Source organism: Hemibagrus wyckioides, linkage group LG11 (genome assembly GCF_019097595.1).
Source record: "Hemibagrus wyckioides isolate EC202008001 linkage group LG11, SWU_Hwy_1.0, whole genome shotgun sequence".
Taxonomy (NCBI): Eukaryota; Metazoa; Chordata; class Actinopteri; order Siluriformes; family Bagridae; genus Hemibagrus; species Hemibagrus wyckioides.
The window spans coordinates 30,018,218-30,040,022 of record NC_080720.1 but is presented as its reverse complement, the minus strand read 5'-3'; the positions used below and the strand labels follow the sequence as shown (position 1 = coordinate 30,040,022).

Genomic DNA, 21,805 nt, shown 5'->3' with positions numbered 1-21,805 from the left:
TCAAAAAAATCCAGAAAAATGCATTTCAGAAAAGTTCTACATTGATTTGCATTTTAATGAGTGAAATAAGTATTTGATCCCCTATCGATCAGAAAGATTTCTGGCTCCCAGGTGTCTTTTATACAGGTAAGGAGCTGAGATTACAGTAGGAGCACTCTCGGGGAGTGCTCTTAATCTCAGCTCATTACCTGTATGAAAGACACCTGTCCACAGAAGGAAGCAATCAATCAGATTCCAAACTCTCCATCTTGGCCAAGACCAAAGAGCTGTCCATGGACGTCAGGGACAAGATTGTAGACCTACACAAGGCTGGAATGAGCTACAAGACCATCGCCAAGCAGCTTGGTGAGAAGGTGACAACAGTTGGTGCGATTATTCCCAAATGGAAGAAACACGAAAGGACTGTCGATCTTCCTCGGTCCGGGGCTCCATGCAAGATCTCACCTCATGGAGTTTCAATGATCATGAGAACGACGAGGATCATTCCAGAATTACACTGGAGGATTTTGTCAATGATCTCAAGGCAGCTGGGACCATAGTCACCAAGAAAACAATTGGTAACACACTACGCCGTGAAAGACTGAAATCCAATAGTGCCCGCAAGGTCCGCATGCTAAAGAAAGCACATGTACAGGCTCATCTGAAGTTTGCCAGTGAACATCTGAATGATTCAGAGGAGAACTGGGTGAAAGTGTTGTGGTCAAATGAGACCAAAATCCAGCTCTTTGGCATCAACTCAACTCCCCGTGTTTGGAGGAGGAGGAATGCTGCCTATGACTCCAAGAAGACCATCCTCACCGTCAAACATGGAGGTGGAAACATTATGCTTTGGGGGTGTTTTTCTGCTAAGGGGACAGGACAACTGCACCGCATCAAAGGGACTATGGACGGAGCCATGTACTGTCAAATCTTGAATGAGAAGCTCCTTCACTCAGCCAGGGCATTGAAAATGGGTCATGGATGGATATTCCAGCCTGACAATGACCCAAAACACACGGCCAAGGCAACAAACCCAGACCTTAATCCCATAGAAAATCTGTGGAGGGAGCTGAAGGTTCGAGTTGCCAAACGTCAACCACAAAACCTTAATGACTTGGAGAGGATCTGCAAAGAGGAGTGGCCCAACATTCCTTGAGATGTGAGATGTGTGCAAACCTGGTGGCCAACTACAAGAAATGTCTGACGTCTGTGATTGCCAACAAGGGTTTGCCACCAAGTACTAAGTCATGTTTTGCGAAGGGGTCAAATACTTATTTCACTCAATAAAATGCAAATCAATGTAGAACTTGTTTGAAATGTGATTTTCTGGATTTTTTTGTTGTTATTCTGTCTCTCACTGTTCAGATAAACCTACCATTAAAATTACAGACTGATCATTTCTTTGTCAGTGGGCAAACGTACAAAATCAGCAGGGGATCAAATCATTTTTCCCTCACTGTATAAGAGAAGTCCTGAGAGTGGAAGACATTTCCCAATAAGTTGTATGTATGTATAGGGGAAGATGAGAGGGCCAAGCATAGAGGCTTGAGGCACACCAGTTCTAACCTGAACTTCTTGTCCTTCTATGACACCCTGTAGGATCTTCCGAAGAGGTAGGACTCATTGGAGTGCAGTTCATGTGATGGCACAATTGGTCAGCAAAGGTAGTCAGGACAATCCCCTGCTTTGCCAGCAGATAGAACCAGAAGTTCTAGGTCTGAGGAATGTCTGTCAGCTATTACAAGCTTAGCAAAAATAGCAGTCTTTATTCAATGAAAGAAAACTTTTATTTGTTACCTATACAGAGTTACAAGGGACCAGCTTGGTGGTGCTAGGGCTTAACCCTCAGTCTTCAGATCAGTATTACCAGAACTAACCACTGACCCACTACTATCCTGATCAGTATTGAATTAGATCAGGAATCCATCATGGAAACAATGATCCCAAAGCAGGAGCATATCCTGGATTGCATACAAAATGTAAATCTATAGAGTAGCTAATCCACCTACAGGCAAGGTCTAGAGGCTAGACAATAACCTGAGCTCAAGAATGAAACAGACCATGTTGGTGTCCACAGCAATGCAACCTAGCGCTGTGTTTTTATAACATAAAAATAATTATGCTAACTGCTTACCTTATAAGTTAACTTTATAAACATATTTGGTCTCAGATCAGCCTGTCCTTTAAGTTTATATATTTATATGTTAGCTTTGCTGTATATATAAACCCCATAACAACAGGACTATGCACTTTTCCCTAGTGTGTCAATATGAGCGAGCAAACAAGGTCATGTGACTGAACTAAACGTCATGACTTCAGGGCAAAGAATTCCCTGAGTCATGGTTAGTTCTGATCCCTCCCTGTCTCTCTTCATGCTGCCTGATTCTGCTCAGCTTTAGGAATGTCGTGTGTCATGCTTAGCTCTGGTCACTTCCTGGATAAGGCACAGTGCCATGTCAGGGTTATCCGAAAGACCGGCCTTCCTGTTTCTCACAGCTTAACAGCGAATAAGCAAGAGAGAATACTTTGCTGTTTATATTTAATCATTATAAATATGCAAAGCGACATTATGTGTATCCATACCACCTTTCGCAGCAATAATTTATACAACAGATCTTGAAGTCAGCTTTTAAACACTTTAATCATTTCATTTCTATGGAATAATTGTTGTATATGATAATCAACGGTTGTTGATTATTTTTCTATAACAGCATGTCTCAAAGCTTTTTACTGTCTACTTATCAGATGTTTGGAATGATTTTGTGTTGATTTCCACTTCACACCTCGTCGTCCAGTAAATATCGCAACACTATGAACAGTGCTGCTCATGAAGAGTACAGCTTTTGCGACATTAGACACGTCATCCACATACAGTACCTGCGCAATCTTGGAACTTACTATTTACTGGAAGTGAGAGAGAGAGAGAGAGAGAGAGAGAGAGAGTGTGAGAGGATGAGTATAAAAGAGGGAACATTAAGGACTGCTCCAGAACTGCTCTTGGGAAGAGGATATTTTACCTGAAAAACTACACTGAGGCCAAACATTAAGTAAGTAAACATAAGTAATTTTTCTTTTTTACTTGACGATAAAAAGCAACTTTTAGAATTTTGAATCATCTGTTTGTGCTATTCTTGTTGTTTGCAGAGATTATATACTTCCTCTGAAATATACAAACATTACTTTTTTCACCCCCACAGAAATGGAAGTGAACAGGCAGATAGAGAAGACCCAAATTACAGACTGGTAAATAAAATGCTAAATAACTACATTAAGGATATATAGAGGTTTATACTGATGATTACATGGAATTAAATATCTCTCTTTTCAGTGACCTGTCTGAGAAGATAAAGACTGTGACTAAGGAATGTCATGTCCGAGCAAATAGCACAGAGTTGATGCAAGCCTTCCAGAGGGGAAACATCACCCTGGTGCAGTATAAGGTCAGTCATCCTAATCAGAATGTTCTCCAGACACCTTTATACTCAGAAAAAATTAAGTTTCATCCTTTTGGGCGGTCATCTTTTTTAATAAATACCCAGTTTCTTTCCTCAGCTCCTGCTGTGCTCCTTGTATAAGATCTACGAAGCTCTAGAAGAGGAACTGGACAGGAACGCCTCTCATGAAAGCGTTGCACCAATTTACTTCCCTCAGGAACTGGCCAGGACGGAGACGCTCAAGAAAGATCTGGAGCACTTTTATGGTCAGGACTGGAGAGAGAAGATGTTTGTTCCAGCCTCTACTTTGAGATACACTCAGAGGTTGAGAGAGGTACTATAAAATATACAGTAGATATACACAAAATATGGAAATACGGTAACATTTTCAAAGTACACCAATAGTCAACAATCATGGACCTCAATCCCATTGAAACCCACTGACACTTCTATCTTCTCTCTCAGATTGGCAGCGAGAATCCTGAATACCTGGTGGCTCACGCTTACACTCGCTACCTGGGTGACCTGTCAGGGGGCCAGGTGCTGAGCCGAGTTCCCCAAAGATGCTTAGGACTGAAGAACGGTGAGGGCTTGGCGTTCTTCACGTTTCCTGCCGTCAGCAGCCCGAATCTGTTCAAGCAGCTGTACAGAAGCAGGATGAACAGCATCGAGCTGACAGAGACGCAGAGAGAGGGAGTGCTGGAGGAAGCCGTCAGAGCCTTCGAGTTCAACATCCAGGTTAGAAAACTTCACTTCACAGTACATTTGTTTGGAAAAGCTGTTTATGCAAGTTTTATGTAATTAATATCATTCAAGAAGGCATAACATGCGTGTGTGTGTGTGTGGTTTGTTTTCCAGGTGTTTGATGAACTCCAGAACTTGGTGAACACTTTAGAGAAAAATGAACTGAGGCAGAGACACAAAACACACAACCTCGAGACACCAGGTACAACAAACACAAACTGGATACAAATCCAGCAATCTTGATCCTATCCAGCATGATAATGCCTCGACTGTCTCTCTTTCCTCAGATGTCAGAGTGAGTCCAGCGCTTTCCTCCTCACTGACCTCCGGCTCTCAGCTGCTCAGGATGCTGCTCGGAGTGTGTTTCGCTCTGGCAGTCGGAATGGGAATCTATGTATTTTAAATCATATGACTGTGTCACAGTTTCATTTATTTATTTGTCTAATGTGTGTGAGAAAATGTTGTGTATGTGCTGATTTTCTTTCTCTGTGCTGTTAGAGGGACACCTTATACTGGATAAAGAACCACAGACATGAGGTTTAAAATCAGTCCTGGTTAATTCAGTATAGCTGTACTGTTACTACACCACCTGTACAGTTCTCAGGGAGAATCAGGAATACATGACAGCTTGTTTCTCACAGTTCTTTCTTACCCCTGCACTTTCTGTGAAAACATAACCTCTCAACAAAATAAACATAGAAATGTTCTACTGTGTTTGTCTGATAAATATATCATAATATGCTGCGAAGGATCACTTCTCGGGACAGGAACACTGCTCCTGCATTAAATGGCATTGAGAAGTTTTTAATTCTAGTCTAAACACAGCCAGAATTCAGAAAGATCTTGAACCAGCACCAAAACTTAAAAGATTCAGTAAAAGAAAGTTTCATCACTATGAAACGATTTCCTGAAAGACAAAATAACATTTTCCCCATGATTTCTCTTTAGTCTCTACATTCAACAAAAACTACAGACAACCAGCAAATCTTTTAATTTACCACACATAAATCACAACATTAACTTAGATCCGGTCATATTAATATTAATTTAGATTCTGTCATAGATTTACAATAAATTTGACAATACAGCAAAATACAACAGTCATGTAATCTACAGGTCATTTTAAACAGAAGTACATCACAGTGTCCTCCATCATATAGTGATTCTTCTACACTTCATAACCCAGACAGCTGATCTGTAATCGCAGACTGGTTTAGAGATATCAGAACGTCACAAACACAGCACAAGTGATAAAGTATTTAGGTATGAAAGTATGTGTAAGAGACAGAGAGAGAGACAGAAAGAGAGTCTCTAATAGTGTAATGGTCACTGTATCTGATTGGCTAGCTGTCATGTCATTGACACACTGTAAAGCTGGTTAAGGGAAAAGGAAGCTTTCAAACTGAGGCTTTAATATTAGACGAAATAATATTTTACAGATGTTCTATAACTAGACAGCTTTATGTAATAAACCCACAAACCAGGACATTAGCTATGTTTTCATGCATATAGGTAATTTAGTATGAAAAAGAAAGTAAAGTTTGTCCCATATAATGAACTGAATCCATTATTTCTGGAACGATTTGTTGAATATATATTGAAAGCTGATCCTTTGTTCAATATATATATTTTTTGTGGGAAGTGAAAACTTGTTAAAACAAAACACCAGAATTTGAGCACTCAAGCTACAAATTATGAGGTACTTCTTGTTATTGACACTAAATATCAAATATTCTTTGCAAATGTGGACACGTATTTATTTTTTTTTTGGGGGGGGGATTACATGGAAGGTGTATGTAAACAAAGATTGAGGAATTTCGGCAAGATATAGTGTATATTCTGTTAGGAATCTATAAATCAGAATGAATTCATTTGATTGGCAAAAAAAAAAAATCTCTACATGTAAACAACCACTGCTGGTTAGTTTTAAAAAAAACACAAACATGAAACATTTTACCTTTTCTTCAATGACTTTCTTATGATTCATTTTTCATCATCGGATGAAATTATCCTAATGTTTACTAAAAAAAAAAAAAAAAAAGAAAAAAGGCACAGTACACATGCCGCAGTTCTGTACAAAAAGGCAGTTAGAGGAAATTCGCAACTCCCGAGCAGTGCATTTTGTGCTACCTGTTTCTTTGTTCTTACTCCGTTAACCTGAGTGTGTTATAGGGTGAAGAGCTGATCCTGAGTGCTCTCTTGTTTCTGTGCTGATTGTGGAGGGTTCCCAGGAGCTGTGGAGCTTTTCGGCACTGAAGGGAGATGTTCCACTGCTTTCGCCCTCTGCGCCAAAAACTTGTCAAACTCTGGCAGGAAGAGATGAAAATTCATTCATTCAACACAGAAATATGTATTAGAGAGAGAGAGAGAGAGAGAGAGAGAGAACAAGAGCTCACCTTCACTGGTAACACCACCACCATCATCATCATCATCATAATCACACTGGGGGAAAAAATGATGTCCTTTAGAACAGCACTGAAATCATTTTTTAAACATTAATCACTGTTTCTTACAAGAAAACAAACAAGTCCATGCTTATGTATTTGCATTTTTTTCACAAATTAAGGATGTGACTGAAGGAAGGAATATGTTTTTCACAATAAACAGATTGTGCTGTAAACAGATGGAAATAATAGGAAACTTCAAGCTTTCTTGCGTCTGGTTCATAGGGCATCTGGTTAAGGCTAGACCGGGATCCTGGGGAACTGGGCTTTCGTGAAGGTCAGGCCTAAGCGAGTGGTCAGATAGGAAGTTCACAGAACAAACGAACACCATGTTCGTGGCGCTGTGGTGATGCAGTTACAGCATCTATAGGAACTGCCCGGTCAGGGTAATGGTGGTTTATATGAGTGAGATTACATTTTTGAAGTAAACTGCAAATGACAAACCAAAATATCACAGAAATATCAAAACTGTCCTGCACACATCTCGAGAACAACTATCAGAGCTAGAATTAGCCGAACAAAACATTCCGATGTATACTTCTGATTTTAATACTATTGCAGAGAGAGTCACTGAGTAATTTTCTGTGTACGTAAGAATAATCTCTAAATATAATCTGATTACAGAAAATAAATTCTTCTTTTTTTATAAAATGCTCGAGCTTGCATTAATTTCTAAGATCTCCAGATGGCGCCATAGACTTCCTCGATGTCCCAAGCTCTTCCTGGAACTATGGTTGTAGTTAAACTGTGAAGATTACAGCCACAGTGGTGACTATCGGTACACTATAATCTCCATCAGGAACACAGCCCAGTGCAGAGGTGGACCTGTCCTGCAGAGCAAAGCGTGTATTACCAGCACACCCTGTCAGAGAGTGAAGACTAGACGCCTGATAATCGTCAGTGTTTAATGAGTCGTAAAATGCTGGTGCCACCACTGGCAATTTTAGAGAGATGAAAAGATTGCCAATGCTTCCTATTGGTCAAGAGATATACTACATGGACTGCTTAGACTTTAAATTATACAAATTAAGTAAACAAGGTGCTGAATTACCGTTTCTAAAGACAACCACTTCTCAATGTCGTCCATAGCAGCACTTTGTGGTGCTGGTGTCTGGGGGAAAAAAACAAACAAAAAAAAAAAAACAACAAACACAATTATTATAACGCGATGTCTTCACAACATTTTTTTTTTAGATTTTATATACTGCAATAGCGTTTGTATGAAGAATCAGAACGTTATTGATTACACATCAGTAAAAAAAAAAAAAAAAAAAAAAAGTGTTGATTTTCTGGCAATCACCTGCCTTCAGCTGAATTATTTATATAAATGCATGCACAAAACAAGGAGTCCAGCTGGCTCAAGGTTAGAAAACTAGAGCTGCAGAACTATGACGATTTTTCGTCGCAAACATTTCATATGGCTGCAAATTTTTTCAAGTGCATTGATAGTAGAGAGCATCCACCCACAGGAGAGCTATAGAGCTCCCTTTCATTCCCTTAAAAGTTGACTCATGAAATACAGCATCAGCAGTTGTTGTGGGTTATGATTACGCCCTGCTAGTAATTTCAGAACAACTGTGAATGGCTGACATTAAAGTTGGGGAGGTTTATTATTGCATAATTATTGATGCCTTCATTCTGCCACTGATCCGAATATTATTTCATGCAAGTGTAGGTTCAATCGCAGAAGATGGATATTTACACACTATATGTTCCAAAGGTATGTGGAAACCTGACTTAGTCCTGCTTTGTTGTTATAATATCCTTCCCACTCTTCTGGGAAGGCTTTCCACTAGATTTTGGCATATGGCTGTGGGCATTCTTGAGGTCAGGCACTATTCACAAATGTTTGGCCATATAGTATATATTAGAGAGCATGCATCCTAAATCTCATCATCGTCGGAACCCACCAGTGCCTCACTGTATATCCACTGAGACTGACGACTCCAGTCACCTGCCTCAGCCTTCGCACACTCACGCTGGCACACACACACACACAGATGCTGGGTTAGTGGGTTAGTGCACAGATGTTAGTTTATCACTAAAGAGCTGTTAATTGAGTAAGCATTAGTATAAACAAAAATCACTGTATCATTCAATGATTTACTCATTCTCTGTCTTATTTAAGAAAGATGCTCCTGCACCCGAATGCAGCATACAGTACATGTGCTCTGTTTGGTTCCTGATACAGCTTGAAAAGGCAGTATACACTATACAGTTACTTTTGTCAAACACAAAATAATGTTGTGATTTTGCTGCTAATTAAAGGCAACAGCAGCCTGCAAACAATTAACTTTCATTAATATTTAAGGTCTCCATGCACTCCTTTGGCTTTGGTGTTCCAGGTTAACAATACAGCTGTCAGCTTTCAGAAATGGTTTTATTCACAAAATGCCTGGGGGCAGCAGAATGGATTTCCCACTTGTACCACTGTTATTAACGTATAATTGAGTAGGTATTGAGCACTTATTGCATCATGTATGGGAAGCCTCTTATGACATTATCACAGGAATGTTAGGGTGCCTCAGGAACATCAGACTATAGTATTCTTCATCACAGCCCTGAGTTTTATTATAAAATTCTATGCACTCTAGCTTCAAAAAATTGTCATGTCCACTGACAGAATGAGGAAAACTGTATTAATACTGAATTTGCTAAAAATGCAGTTATTTATACTGACCCCTGCTGTGACCTGAAGCCGAGTGTCCAGCGCTCCTGCTAGCCCCTCTACTGCTCCAGGGTCCTCGTATCTAACACTACACACACACACACACATGAGAATGAAGATGCACAAACCTTCACACACAAGCACAAATCCTGATATTGTGCACATCTCATCAGCTTTGAATCGATACAAAAACATTTTAACTGAACAGAAAAAGCAAAAATGCAACTAAGTATTGTCTAATTGCACTCGTATCTGTATATCGTTGTTTAGTATATGAATATTGTGTGTATGGCAGTGCTCCTCAGTACCTATTGAACTGAAATGAGGATTTTAAGAGTCTGAAGCATCACAACACTACATTTTATTGTTTTACCAACTGCACCAAGCGGGATTCAACTCCCTGTCAAAGGATTCATCTTCATCTCAGCATGAATGAACACCAATTTATGACTAGGCTGAGACTGATAACAGTGGGCGCCTGTAGTCGAATGCTTACCTCTTTCTCTGCTCAGCCAGTGAACTTCCTCTTGTCTGAGCAAACATGTCAAATTCTTCATCGTCTCCTGCAGCTAGAAGAGAGAAAGAGAGAATATGAAAGAGAATAACGCCACTATACTGAAAAAAATGACAAGAGTTAATTTACAGAAGGCACAGACCTGCACTCATTGCGGGATTAGATGTAGACTGGGTCACTGGCTGACTGACAGGTGGAAGTATCGTCTGACTGGCTAGTGCTGGAACTTGGTTAAGATCTATAAGGTTTCCGGTCACCTGCTTCAACATACAGAAAATCTCACAAATTATAATGTGTATACAGAACACATTCATTTCTGTAAAAGCCATTAAGGATCAATGTAGTATTTAAGAAATTGTAAACATACCAAATAAATGGCTATTTTACTAAAGCATTAATAATGAATGCAGCATTGAGAATGTGAAAGTAAATTTACTTGATCTGTGGGTGTTCTTTGGACAGTGTTCAGCCTTTCAAACCTTAAAGAAGAGACACCAAAACTGCTCAAAGCAAGACTAAACATCTTATCATGTAGTGCATTTAGGTACTAGGACATTATCTGAGATTGAGGCTTTAAGTGAAATCACTTACATTAACAAACAGAATTGATTAATGAAATTCAATCAGTGGCATGTAAAATAAAATTATTAGTTCAAATTTTCCAGTACAGTGTACATTTGACAGTCGTACCTCTCGTAGCGTATGAAAACATTGTTAAGATCATCGTTGATAACAAGCAATTCTCCAATCAGCTCTTCTTCACTCAAACTGGGGATCAGCTCCACTACTCGCGTTTGCATGTTCTTACATATGGAGTACAACTGCTGCTCACACAGAGGGAGAAAAGAGAGAGAAGAGCGCCATAGGTCACTTAACCAAATCACTGATTATTACAAAGAAGAACATAAATATATGACTGTATGAAGTAAGGCAGGGTTAGGGAACTCAACGAGTAAAATCATGAGTAAGTGAGTAAGGGACTGAGAAATTGAGTGAGTGAGGGGGTAGAGGAGTGAAAAAAATGAAGGTGTGGATGAGTGAATAAACAGAACTGAAATTGTGTGGGGAAACAAGGAGTAAAACTGACAGAGCATGTCAGAAAATGAATGAGGTTGAAGTGGTACAAGCAGGGTGTGGGGTGAGTGGGTGAGTGGGTGAGTGAGTGGGTGAGTGAGTGAGTGGGTGAGTGAGTGAGTGAGTGAGTGAGTGAGTGGGTGGGTGAGTGAGTGGGTGAGTGAGTGAGTGGGTGAGTGGGTGAGTGGGTGAGTGAGTGAGTGAGTGAGTGAGTGGGTGGGTGAGTGAGTGGGTGAGTGAGTGAGTGGGTGAGTGGGTGAGTGGGTGAGTGAGTGAGTGAGTGAGTGAGTGAGTGAGTGAGTGAGTGAGTGGGTGAGTGAGTGAGTGAGTGAGTGAGTGGGTGAGTGAGTGAGTGGGTGAGTGGGTGAGTGGGTGAGTGGGTGAGTGAGTGGGTGGGTGAGTGAGTGAGTGGGTGAGTGGGTGGGTGAGTGAGTGAGTGAGTGGGTGAGTGGGTGGGTGAGTGGGTGGGTGAGTGAGTGAGTGGGTGAGTGGGTGGGTGAGTGGGTGGGTGAGTGGGTGAGTGAGTGGGTGAGTGAGTGAGTGGGTGAGTGGGTGAGTGAGTGAGTGAGTGAGTGAGTGAGTGAGTGGGTGGGTGAGGGGCTGAGTGGGTGGGTGGGTGAGTGAGTGAGGGGGGGAGTGGGTGGGTGAGTGAGTGAGTGAGTGAGTGGGTGGGTGAGTGGGTGGGTGGGTGAGTGGGTGGGGGGGGGAGTGAGTGTGTGGGTCAGTGGGTGGGTCAGTGAGTGGGTGAGTGAGTGGGTGAGTGAGTGAGTGAGTGTGTGAGTGGGTGAGTGAGTGGGTGAGTGAGTGAGTGAGTGAGTGTGTGGGTGGGTGAGTGGGTGAGTGAGTGGGTGAGTGTGTGGGTGAGTGAGTGGGTGGGTGAGTGAGTGGGTGGGTGAGTGAGTGAGTGAGTGAGTGGGTGAGTGGGTGAGTGGGTGAGTGAGTGGGTGGGTGAGTGAGTGAGTGGGTGAGTGGGTGGGTGAGTGAGTGGGTGAGTGAGTGAGTGAGTGAGTGGGTGAGTGTATGGGTGAGTGAGTGGGTGAGTGAGTGGGTGAGTGGGTGAGTGAGTGAGTGAGTATGTGGGTGAGTGAGTGGGTGAGTGAGTGTGTGGGTGAGTGAGTGAGTGAGTGAGTGAGTGTGTGGGTGGGTGAGTGAGTGAGTGGGTGAGTGAGTGGGTGAGTGAGTGAGTGAGTGAGTGTGTGGGTGGGTGAGTGGGTGAGTGAGTGAGTGAGTGAGTGAGTGAGTGTGTGGGTGAGTGAGTGAGTGAGTGTGTGGGTGAGTGAGTGAGTGAGTGTGTGGGTGAGTGAGTGAGTGTGTGGGTGAGTGAGTGAGTGAGTGAGTGTGTGGGTGAGTGAGTGAGTGAGTGAGTGAGTGAGTGAGTGGGTGAGTGAGTGGGTGAATGAGTGAGTGAGTGAGTGGGTGAGTGAGTGAGTGAGTGAGTGGGTGAGTGGGTGAGTGAGTGGGTGAATGAGTGAGTGAGTGAGTGGGTGAGTGAGTGTGTGGGTGAATGAGTGAGTGAGTGAGTGAGTGAGTGAGTGTGTGGGTGAATGAGTGAGTGAGTGAGTGTGTGGGTGAATGAGTGAGTGAGTGAGTGTGTGGGTGAATGAGTGAGTGAGTGAGTGAGTGTGTGGGTGAATGAGTGAGTGAGTGAGTGTGTGAGTGTGTGGGTGAGTGAGTGAGTGGGTGAGTGAGTGTGTGGGTGAGTGAATGGGTGAGTGGGTGAGTGAATGGGTGAGTGGGTGAGTGAATGGGTGAGTGGGTGAGTGAGTGGGTGAGTGAGTGAATGGGTGGGTGAGTGGGTGAGTGAGTGAGTGGGTGAGTGAGTGGGTGAGTGAGTGAGTGAGTGAGTGGGTGAGTGGGTGAGTGTGTGGGTGAGTGAGTGGGTGAGTGTGTGGGTGAGTGAGTGAGTGGGTGAGTGAGTGTGTGGGTGAGTGAATGGGTGAGTGAATGGGTGAGTGGGTGAGTGAATGGGTGAGTGGGTGAGTGAGTGGGTGAGTGAGTGAATGGGTGGGTGAGTGGGTGAGTGAGTGAGTGGGTGAGTGAGTGGGTGAGTGAGTGAGTGAGTGAATGGGTGAGTGGGTGAGTGAGTGGGTGAGTGAGTGAATGGGTGAGTGGGTGAGTGAGTGAATGGGTGAGTGGGTGAGTGAGTGGGTGAGTGAGTGAATGGGTGAGTGGGTGAGTGAGTGAATGGGTGAGTGGGTGAGTGAGTGGGTGAGTGAGTGAATGGGTGAGTGGGTGAGTGAGTGAATGGGTGAGTGGGTGAGTGAGTGGGTGAGTGAATGGGTGAGTGGGTGAGTGAGTGGGTGAGTGAATGGGTGAGTGGGTGAGTGAGTGGGTGAGTGAGTGGGTGAGTGAATGGGTGAGTGGGTGAGTGAGTGGGTGAGTGAGTGAATGGGTGAGTGAATGGGTGAGTGGGTGAGTGAGTGAGTGGGTGAGTGAGTGGGTGAGTGAGTGAGTGGGTGAGTGAGTGAATGGGTGAGTGGGTGAGTGAGTGGGTGAGTGAATGGGTGAGTGGGTGAGTGAGTGAATGGGTGAGTGGGTGAGTGAGTGGGTGAGTGAGTGAATGGGTGAGTGGGTGAGTGAGTGAGTGGGTGAGTGAGTGAATGGGTGAGTGAGTGAATGGGTGAGTGGGTGAGTGAGTGGGTGAGTGGGTGAGTGAGTGAATGGGTGAGTGGGTGAGTGAGTGGGTGAGTGAGTGAATGGGTGAGTGGGTGAGTGAGTGAATGGGTGAGTGGGTGAGTGAGTGAGTGGGTGAGTGAGTGAATGGGTGAGTGGGTGAGTGAGTGAATGGGTGAGTGGGTGAGTGAGTGAGTGGGTGAGTGAGTGAATGGGTGAGTGGGTGAGTGAGTGAGTGGGTGAGTGAATGGGTGAGTGGGTGAGTGAGTGAATGGGTGAGTGAGTGAGTGAGTGGGTGAGTGAGTGAATGGGTGAGTGGGTGAGTGAGTGAATGGGTGAGTGGGTGAGTGAGTGGGTGAGTGAGTGAGTGAATGGGTGAGTGAGTGGGTGAGTGAGTGAATGGGTGAGTGGGTGAGTGAGTGAGTGGGTGAGTGAGTGAATGGGTGAGTGAGTGAATGGGTGAGTGAGTGGGTGAGTGGGTGAGTGAGTGAATGGGTGAGCAAGCTAAATGAATAAAAGTGAGATAAAAAGCAGATTTACAAAATATTTTAATTTCAAATTTATTAAGGTGACTAAGAGAGTGAGTTGAGAGTGAGTAGAGAGTGTTCAGGGCTAGTGAGCTAGTGAATGAGTCCGATATGAGAAAGTAAATTAGTGATGTACAGAATGGAAAATACCTGCAGTAGCTCTGTGTCTGATGAAGAGCTCTCTCCTGGTCTGAGCTGGTTCAGCATCTCTGTCATTACAGTCAGGTTTCCCTTCACCAGGTCCAAATCTGCCCTTAGCTTCTGTTTCTGACTCACACAAACACAAAGACTCAAACGCAAATACGTACACAAAAGAATATTTATAGCAGACAGCTATTATATCAGGAAGTAGGGCACTGTTTATTTCTACCTGTTCAGTTGAGATAGGTGCAGGTGCCCCATTTGCCTGGGGGATTTGTGAAGTGGGAGGGCCTGTAATGCTGGATGTGTGTATTGTGGGTTCTGCATTGTGGGCAGGTGGGGCAGGTGCACTGTTTTCTGGAATGCTCTGGGAGAGGCCACAAACCAGAGAGATTTATCATTCTCAATAAAACAGACCAAAGTACACATCTGATCTGCTCCAGATGGCTGGACTGGAAACTGCTTTTGTTCACAAAGCATATTATACTGATTACACTTTGACTCAGGAATTACGATTCATTCTTACTAAATTGTTCTAAATTGCCTAATAGAATATAGTTAAAGTGATGCAAGGAATTATTTTCCGTACATATGAATACACTATCCCAGTTTGACATTCAACCTGCTTGCAATGTTTATTTTTACGATGCCAGAGGTTGCTGTAACCTCCACAATATTATTGCATTCCCCGCTTTTATCTCTAAATTTCAAACATGCTAAGGCTATCTCACGAAAAGGTGCATGCTATAAAGGAACAGTTGTAGTGTAAAAAAACAAACAAAAAACTGTAGTAGGTTAAAGTCTAAGGAAGTATAAACAGTCATGTACAGTAGGGATTTACCCTAATGGGGGTGTGTATTGGTGACAGAGCATCCAGATCAGTCATAGGAAACTCCAGACCTCGCTTCTTCAGATCATCATAGACACTCACAACACCAGACAATGATGGAACGTTCCGGAAAGCGTCGGCCCACGCCTGAAGAAATGAAGCACGAACAACAAAAATCCAATTAATGAGAGAGGCTGCAATAAATATCTTTTAGGCTAATTCCATTTGAGCCACTCTTAAATTCCTATAATCGGCGCAAATCAAAAACAATGCACCTTTGTGTTGTGCTGAAATTCTGAACAAACCTGAATGAGGCTTAAGACTCGGTCGTGTAAGACCATAGGGGGATTGTTTTTTGGGAGAATGGTTCGGACCAGCACACCCTCTACAAAGTCCCGAGTGCACACATGGACATGAAAACGGTGGCCGCAGTTCTTCACACACGTCTCGAGGACCTGGCAGGAGGTGAAGAAAATAATAATAATATTTTAAATAATATTAAAAAACATTAATACATTTAATAAAATATTTAAAATACAATATTTTTAATAAAATAAAATGTATTAAAATGTTGCTTAATAGAAAAGAAAACATCGTGCAATATTAAAAATTATTCAGCTGATCTGGAAACTAAATATCAGAAGTTCATTTTATACACTATTAAATGTTAATATATTAAATATTAATATTTTGTTGAATGAAAATAAATATAATTAAAAAAATGTCCTGACCATTTGGAAACAAATAGTTTAAATAAAATTCAGTGTCTTATATAATACATATATATATATATATATATATATATTATATAATAACTTATATAATATTAATAGTCAATATTAATAGCCATGCCTCATATAATATAATGCAATTTTTTAGAAGTAAAGAAGGTCATATTAATTATTATTTAGCCAATTTAGAAGTCCATCATTTTAAAGGAACAGAAGACATAATAAATATATAAAAATCTTACAGTCAGTGCCAGCATGACCTCTCTGAAATTTTTATTTCCTACAATCCGCTTCTTAATGGCTTTCATTGCATCTTTAGGCCTGTAAGCAGATGTATTAAAGGAGTGTAAATACTAGGAGCATTAAAACACCTTATTCCACACGTAGAATTACACATGACGGAAATGAAAAAATACAAAATACTGAGCTTTTAACTGTTTTCTCACTAAAAGACTCGGTAAGAACAAATGCACTGTCATTGTTGATGTCCTACCCATCGTCTGTCTCGTTGATGATGTCACAGATTTCCATGTTCATGCCCCAATCCTCGCTCTCTAAAGAGCCCCTAGTGGCTTTCTCTGCACAAACACACAAACAACAATGACACACTGTGCTTCAGTGGTTTCTAAACCACTGCACATTTATCATTTCGTTATTACTGACAAGCAAAATAGACCTGAATGTGTAAGTCTGAAGCATTCAAACAACACTTAAGGTGAATTATTGCCAGGAAGAGAAATTATTCAAATGTGGTGGCATTTATTTATTTAATTCATTAGTTATTGCTTTGGAGTTTAGTTTAGTATTCATGCATATTAAAATGAATCATGTCCCAAAAAAAAATGCTGCTGCTTTGAATTAAATCAAGTACATTAAAGCTCATTTGTCCCTCAATCAACTGAACTGTGATAACTATACTGAAGAAAATAAACACAACAAACATTTTCGCCCGTTTTGTGATCACCTAGATAAGAGACTTTTCACCAAACAAAAAAATTGGACACAGATTTTCAGTTCTATAAACAAACGAGATGGAGAAACCACAAACAGATGTTCAAATTAAAGCAACACTCCTACAGTCACATGCTTCATGCCTACAGAAAAGTCACTGAGTGCGTCAGTATGGAGTGAGCAGTGAGCCAGCAAGCCTGTTTTTTAAGAATGTGATTTCATTTTTATTTTTTAACTTGAGCACACATTGCATAATATATAGCTTAAACCGGATTTCAACTGAACGCTTGTGAAAATTCCCTTGTCAGGCTTTTATGCTCTCGACTACCCAGCAGTATGCATATCGTTAACAGGAATATACCTCGAAAGGCCTCTAAAGAATCAGGGAAATCCCAAGACTAAAAAAACATCATCATCAGAGCTCTTGAGGAACCACAGAGTTCTGTGCTTGGATTGAATTCAGCCTTTCAGCATAGACGTGTCTGAAAATCACAGCCGCAAGGCACAATTTTGATGTTATGGTGAGGAAGGTTTCTCTATGACATGCTTTAAGGCCACTACTGACCAAGAACAACATGAGAGCTGCTTGCAAAGTTTAGCTAAACGAATAAGTAATGTCTGTGTTTTCCTGGTGGCTTAAGGACAACTCCTTATCAGATCTGTCTTTCTTTTTTTAGCCCATCCTTGTGACTGATTACAATATTGACGGAGTCTGTATGAGTGCTCATGTGATCCAAACATCCATTCACATGGGTTTCTCCCAGATGAACCCTCTACTGTGTGGGTCTTTAGAATGCACCACTGAGTCCCTCCTTTTCTCTCTCTTAGTATTTTTCATGTGACCGTCAGTTGGCTGTGCACATGTTCTCCCTCAGCAGCTCCAAGCATTTCCGACATCAGTGTGAACACAAGGGTGTGTTCAAGAAACAGACAAGCATTCTTTTTTCTCGTAAATACATACACTAGTACCTGTGTTCATTAACATAAGTGTGGTGTTGATTGTGTGGGTCGTGTCTAGCACTGTTTTCATCAATAATCTCCACTCATCTTTTTTGCTTGAAATGACTTCTCCGCTTATATTTTCTCAACTGACAAAATTCACTAAAAAATACCGGATTGACCGAGCTTTCTGCAGGAGGCGGACGGGATTGGTAAAGAGTTTCTGCACCAGTGGTCAGGATTGGACAATATTCCTTTTTTACGAGTGTGTGGGGAGTGAGAGGGTGAACTCTGGATCTGAAAAGATATGAAGCTCTTGTTGTGAACAACCTTTAACACAGCAGTGCTCAACACTTTCCCTGACTGTCCAGAGGTCAAAAGAATGTGGAAATGTTGTCCAACGAAACGCTTGTGACGTTAGAAATGAAAGTCAATATTTCACTCTCTCTAAAAATCATAGCATCAGTCAATTAACATAATTATCTAACAAAAGAATGCCTCCAGGTTTAATGTAGCTGAAGGGTTGTTTTTAAAGCCTAAATCTCTAAACCTATATTCTAGTGTGGTTTCTTCAGTTGAGACTTTATTTACATTGCAGAAAAGATTCATTTGAATAACTTACTATTGGTCCATCGCTGAAATTAGCATACAGAACAAGAGAGTGCGTCATACACGACATATTTAAATCACTCAAGAGGTCTGCTTGTACTGAGGTGAGGGAAAAACCCTGCTATAAGTGGGAGACACAGAAGAGCACTATGCTCGATTAAAACAAAAATGCCTCCAAAATCTATTAGATATAGCAACATCCAGAGGAACGCTGTTGAATTAGAAGTGACGTTTTCTTCCATATCATTTCTGGTAAATTATGTATTGGACAATTTGTGTCTTTGGTGCAAATTCATAATGACACATATACTCAAGGGATTCAGTAAGAATATCGACAATTCATCTTCAGTAACCGTTTCAGCCTGGTCAGGTATGCTGGGTAAAAGGCAAGAACACACCCTGTTAGTTATGCCAGTCCATTTCAGAGCATACATATTTACATGCTCTTTCTCATCTTGTGGGAAACAGGAGTTTATGAAAGTTGAGAGAAAACTGGATAACCCAGAGTCTTCTATGGGAGAACATGTAAAACAGCACAGACAGTAACCTGAGCTCAGGATCAAACTGGGGCTTCTGAATTGCACTGTGTCTCCATTTTGAATTGAAACATGTTTTGAGGTGGCAAGGCTTGTTTAAAAAGTGGTATCTACAACCCATGGGATAAAAATGATAATTAACTCGGAAACTGAACCAGATGTCCTAGAGCTCCAAATGATTAAAGACACCTGTATATACACCGATCAGCCATAGCATTCTGAGCAGTGAGAGGTGAAGTGAATAACACTGATTATCTCCTCATCATGGCACCTGTTAGTGGGTGGGATATATTAGGCAGCAAGGCACTTTGTCCTCAAATTTGATGTGTAAGAAGCAGGAAAAATAAGCAAGCGTACGCTCCAAAACTCTTGCAGATCTTGTGGGGTTCTGCAGTGGTCAGTATCTATTAAAAGTGCTCCAAGGAAGGAACAGTGGCAAACCGTCGACAGGGTCATTGCGGCCAAGGCTCATTGATGCACGTGGGAAGCGAAGGCTGGTCCGTGTGATCCGATCCAACAGATGAGATACTGCTGCTGAAGAAGTTAATGCTGGTTCTGATAGAAAGGTGTCGGAATACACAGTGCATGATGGGTCAAAGGGGGACCAACACGATATTAGTCATAATGTTATGCCTGGTCAGTGTATACTTGATTACAGCACTGGTGATAAGTGTAGACCTGGGCTCTTAGTATGTAGGCAAATATTTGTTGTTATTCCACAGCATGCTGAATTCTTGATTCTGATTGGTTAGAAGGAAGGGTGATTCACTGTGGCTTAGGTTAGCATGCGTGCCTTGGCTTTGGGTTCGATCCTCACCTTCTCCCTATGCGTGCATGCTTCAGGTTTGCATGCTCCGGCTACTCTTGTTTGTCCAAATACAAGATTGTAAGCTAACCGACATACCTAAATCATCAGTAGGGTGTGAATGGGTGTGTGATTGTGCCCAACAATGAGTTGGCACCCCATCCAGGGTCACGCCTTGCCTCGTGCCCAGAGTCTTGTGTAGGATGAGCACTACAGGAGATGGATGGGTGGATGGACTTGTTGGATGGATGTTGGTTAAATTTCTGTTACAACCTGCACAGCCTGTTACAAATACGTGTAATTGTTTTCTGTATGGAGTTTTGTTTTTCCACCTGTCAAAGTTTTCTAACAGTCAGTTGGGAAGCTGCACCTTTATTTATTTGCGACACAGGAAAGTCTTCAAAATGGAGGAGTTTCACAAGACCACAACAGAGCTGAGGCGATAATAACCAAGCCTTATTCTATATATATATCTTTACGTGTACAAAACCTGAATAGCAGCGATGTTTTCAGTTCCCTAATTACAAAAATAGAGCTGAGAGTTCACCCATCAACAAGACGAGTAAAAAAATGGGGTGAAAATAAAAAGACAGACAGAGCTTAAAAGTTAAAGTGTTTCACAGAGATTGTTTCTAAACCACATCACTTCGAATACAAGGCGTAAAGTTCCACCTCTGTTCTGTTAGCACACGATTTCACTTTGTCGACGTCCAATAACTTAAAACATACAGAGAAATAAAAAAAAAAAAAAAGAAATAATACAGTAGCTGTGTAAATGATAAAATGTCAGAGATCGTTTACGAGTAAGAGCAACAATGTCACCATTTCAGGAAGCTCTAAAGCGTTAGCTTTGTTACATTCCTGCTAACAGTTTCTATTAAGCGACTATTCAATTGCAGGAAGTTGAATATGTTTTTTAAAACAAATAAATAAATAAATAGACTCACGGATACGCTGGCCGACCGGGGAGGAGAACGGGCTCCCGATGAGAAAATCCATTTTTACTTTAAACTATGAGACGACAATGTTATACATAAACATTCATATTTCTTTTTGTGTTCCGCTGTTATTTCTACCGGTTTGAACAGTGCTGTAGAAGCGCGTGCACGAGTACGCTCTAAAGTGAACCGTGCACGCGCGGTCACGTGAAAGAGGGCGCGAGGGAGCGAGCGAGCGAATGTGTGTGTGTGTGTGTGTGTGTGAGAGAGAGAGAGATTAGGAAGTAAAGCTTGAATGATATTACTTTATTACCTTATTACTTCATTTCGTCGTGAATAAACATTCAGGTTCATAATGGAATCCATCTTCTTTTGCCAAACATCTAATACTGGGATTTTGTTAATTACTACTTATTGGACTTCACAGAAGCGTCCCTCCATCCATCCATCTTCTATACCTGCTTTATTCCTAATTAGGGTCACGGGGATCTGCTGGAGCCTATCCCAGCACACATTGGGCAAAAGGCAGGGGTACACCCTGGACAGGTCACCAGTCCATCACAAGGCCACATACATAGACAGACAACCACACACACACACGGGCAAGTTAGAATTACCAATCAACCTAATGTACATGTTTTGGACTGTGGGAGGAAACCAGAGTAAACCCACACAGGCAAGGCAAGAACATGCAAACTCCACACAGAAAGTCCCCCTGCCTGTTCAAACCCAGGACCTTCTTGCTGCAAGGCAACAGTGCTAACAACTAAGCCACCATACTGCCCCTTCACAGAAGCAATGCTTTCTAATTCTACAAACTATTATAATTTACTCTACAGCCAACACTTGGGCTGTAAAATCGTCTTATGAATAATTAACTATTGAGTTTAGATCAGCGCCTTGAAAATGACTGAATGAAATGAATGAAATGACATCCCATCGAAAGTGTTCCTTTGATAGACTTTACATCCACCGCAAATAAACCCACCAGGATAAAGTCACCACATTTTGTGTATGTGTATTAAATCCATGCTGAAAATAACTCACTTGTTGAAAGAGATTGGCTTTCTCAAAGAGATATGGATGATTAAATGCTTATAGTCAGATTTAAAACATTGTTTTAAACACGTGTTATTTTTAGACATTGTTTGTACATTTACAGCATTTGGCAGATGCCCTTATCCAGAGCAACATACATTTTTAACTGGGCAATTGAGGGTTAAGGGCCTTGCCCAGGGACCTGGCGGTGGCAGCTTGATAGACCTGGGATTCAAACTCACAACCTTTCTATTAGTAGTCCAATGCCTTAACTACTACTGTAAACTACCA

At 41.7% G+C, this 21,805-nt stretch overlaps 2 protein-coding genes across 4 annotated transcripts; one reads left to right on the top strand and one right to left on the bottom strand.

Annotated features, from left to right (window-relative positions):
* Positions 1 to 2,891: 2,891 nt before the first annotated feature.
* LOC131362026 (heme oxygenase-like) lies at positions 2,892 to 4,863 on the top strand. Its single transcript, XM_058403745.1, has 7 exons — positions 2,892 to 3,026; positions 3,177 to 3,222; positions 3,308 to 3,419; positions 3,532 to 3,747; positions 3,879 to 4,151; positions 4,272 to 4,359; positions 4,445 to 4,863. Exons 2-7 carry the CDS (start codon positions 3,179 to 3,181, stop codon positions 4,558 to 4,560), a joined length of 849 nt encoding a protein of 282 aa, XP_058259728.1. The 5' UTR covers positions 2,892 to 3,026; positions 3,177 to 3,178; the 3' UTR covers positions 4,561 to 4,863.
* A 322-nt stretch (positions 4,864 to 5,185) lies between these two features.
* LOC131362025 (target of Myb1 membrane trafficking protein-like) lies at positions 5,186 to 20,674 on the bottom strand. Of its 3 annotated transcripts, none has more exons than XM_058403743.1 (16): positions 20,486 to 20,674; positions 16,192 to 16,276; positions 15,941 to 16,019; positions 15,273 to 15,422; positions 14,980 to 15,114; positions 14,368 to 14,505; positions 14,148 to 14,264; positions 10,474 to 10,607; positions 10,220 to 10,262; positions 9,926 to 10,040; positions 9,766 to 9,838; positions 9,282 to 9,357; positions 8,512 to 8,580; positions 7,653 to 7,712; positions 6,554 to 6,599; positions 5,186 to 6,463 (listed from the first exon to the last, which is right to left on the bottom strand). In XM_058403743.1, the coding sequence occupies exons 1-16, from the start codon at positions 20,535 to 20,537 to the stop codon at positions 6,324 to 6,326; spliced, it is 1,512 nt and encodes a 503-aa protein (XP_058259726.1). In that variant the 5' UTR covers positions 20,538 to 20,674; the 3' UTR covers positions 5,186 to 6,323. The 3 variants fall into 3 exon arrangements, with proteins under 3 accessions (XP_058259726.1, XP_058259725.1, XP_058259727.1); XM_058403742.1 differs by having other exon boundaries at positions 9,926 to 10,043; positions 20,486 to 20,673; XM_058403744.1 differs by lacking the exon at positions 8,512 to 8,580 and having other exon boundaries at positions 9,926 to 10,043; positions 20,486 to 20,672.
* Between the last annotated feature and the right edge of the window lie 1,131 nt (positions 20,675 to 21,805).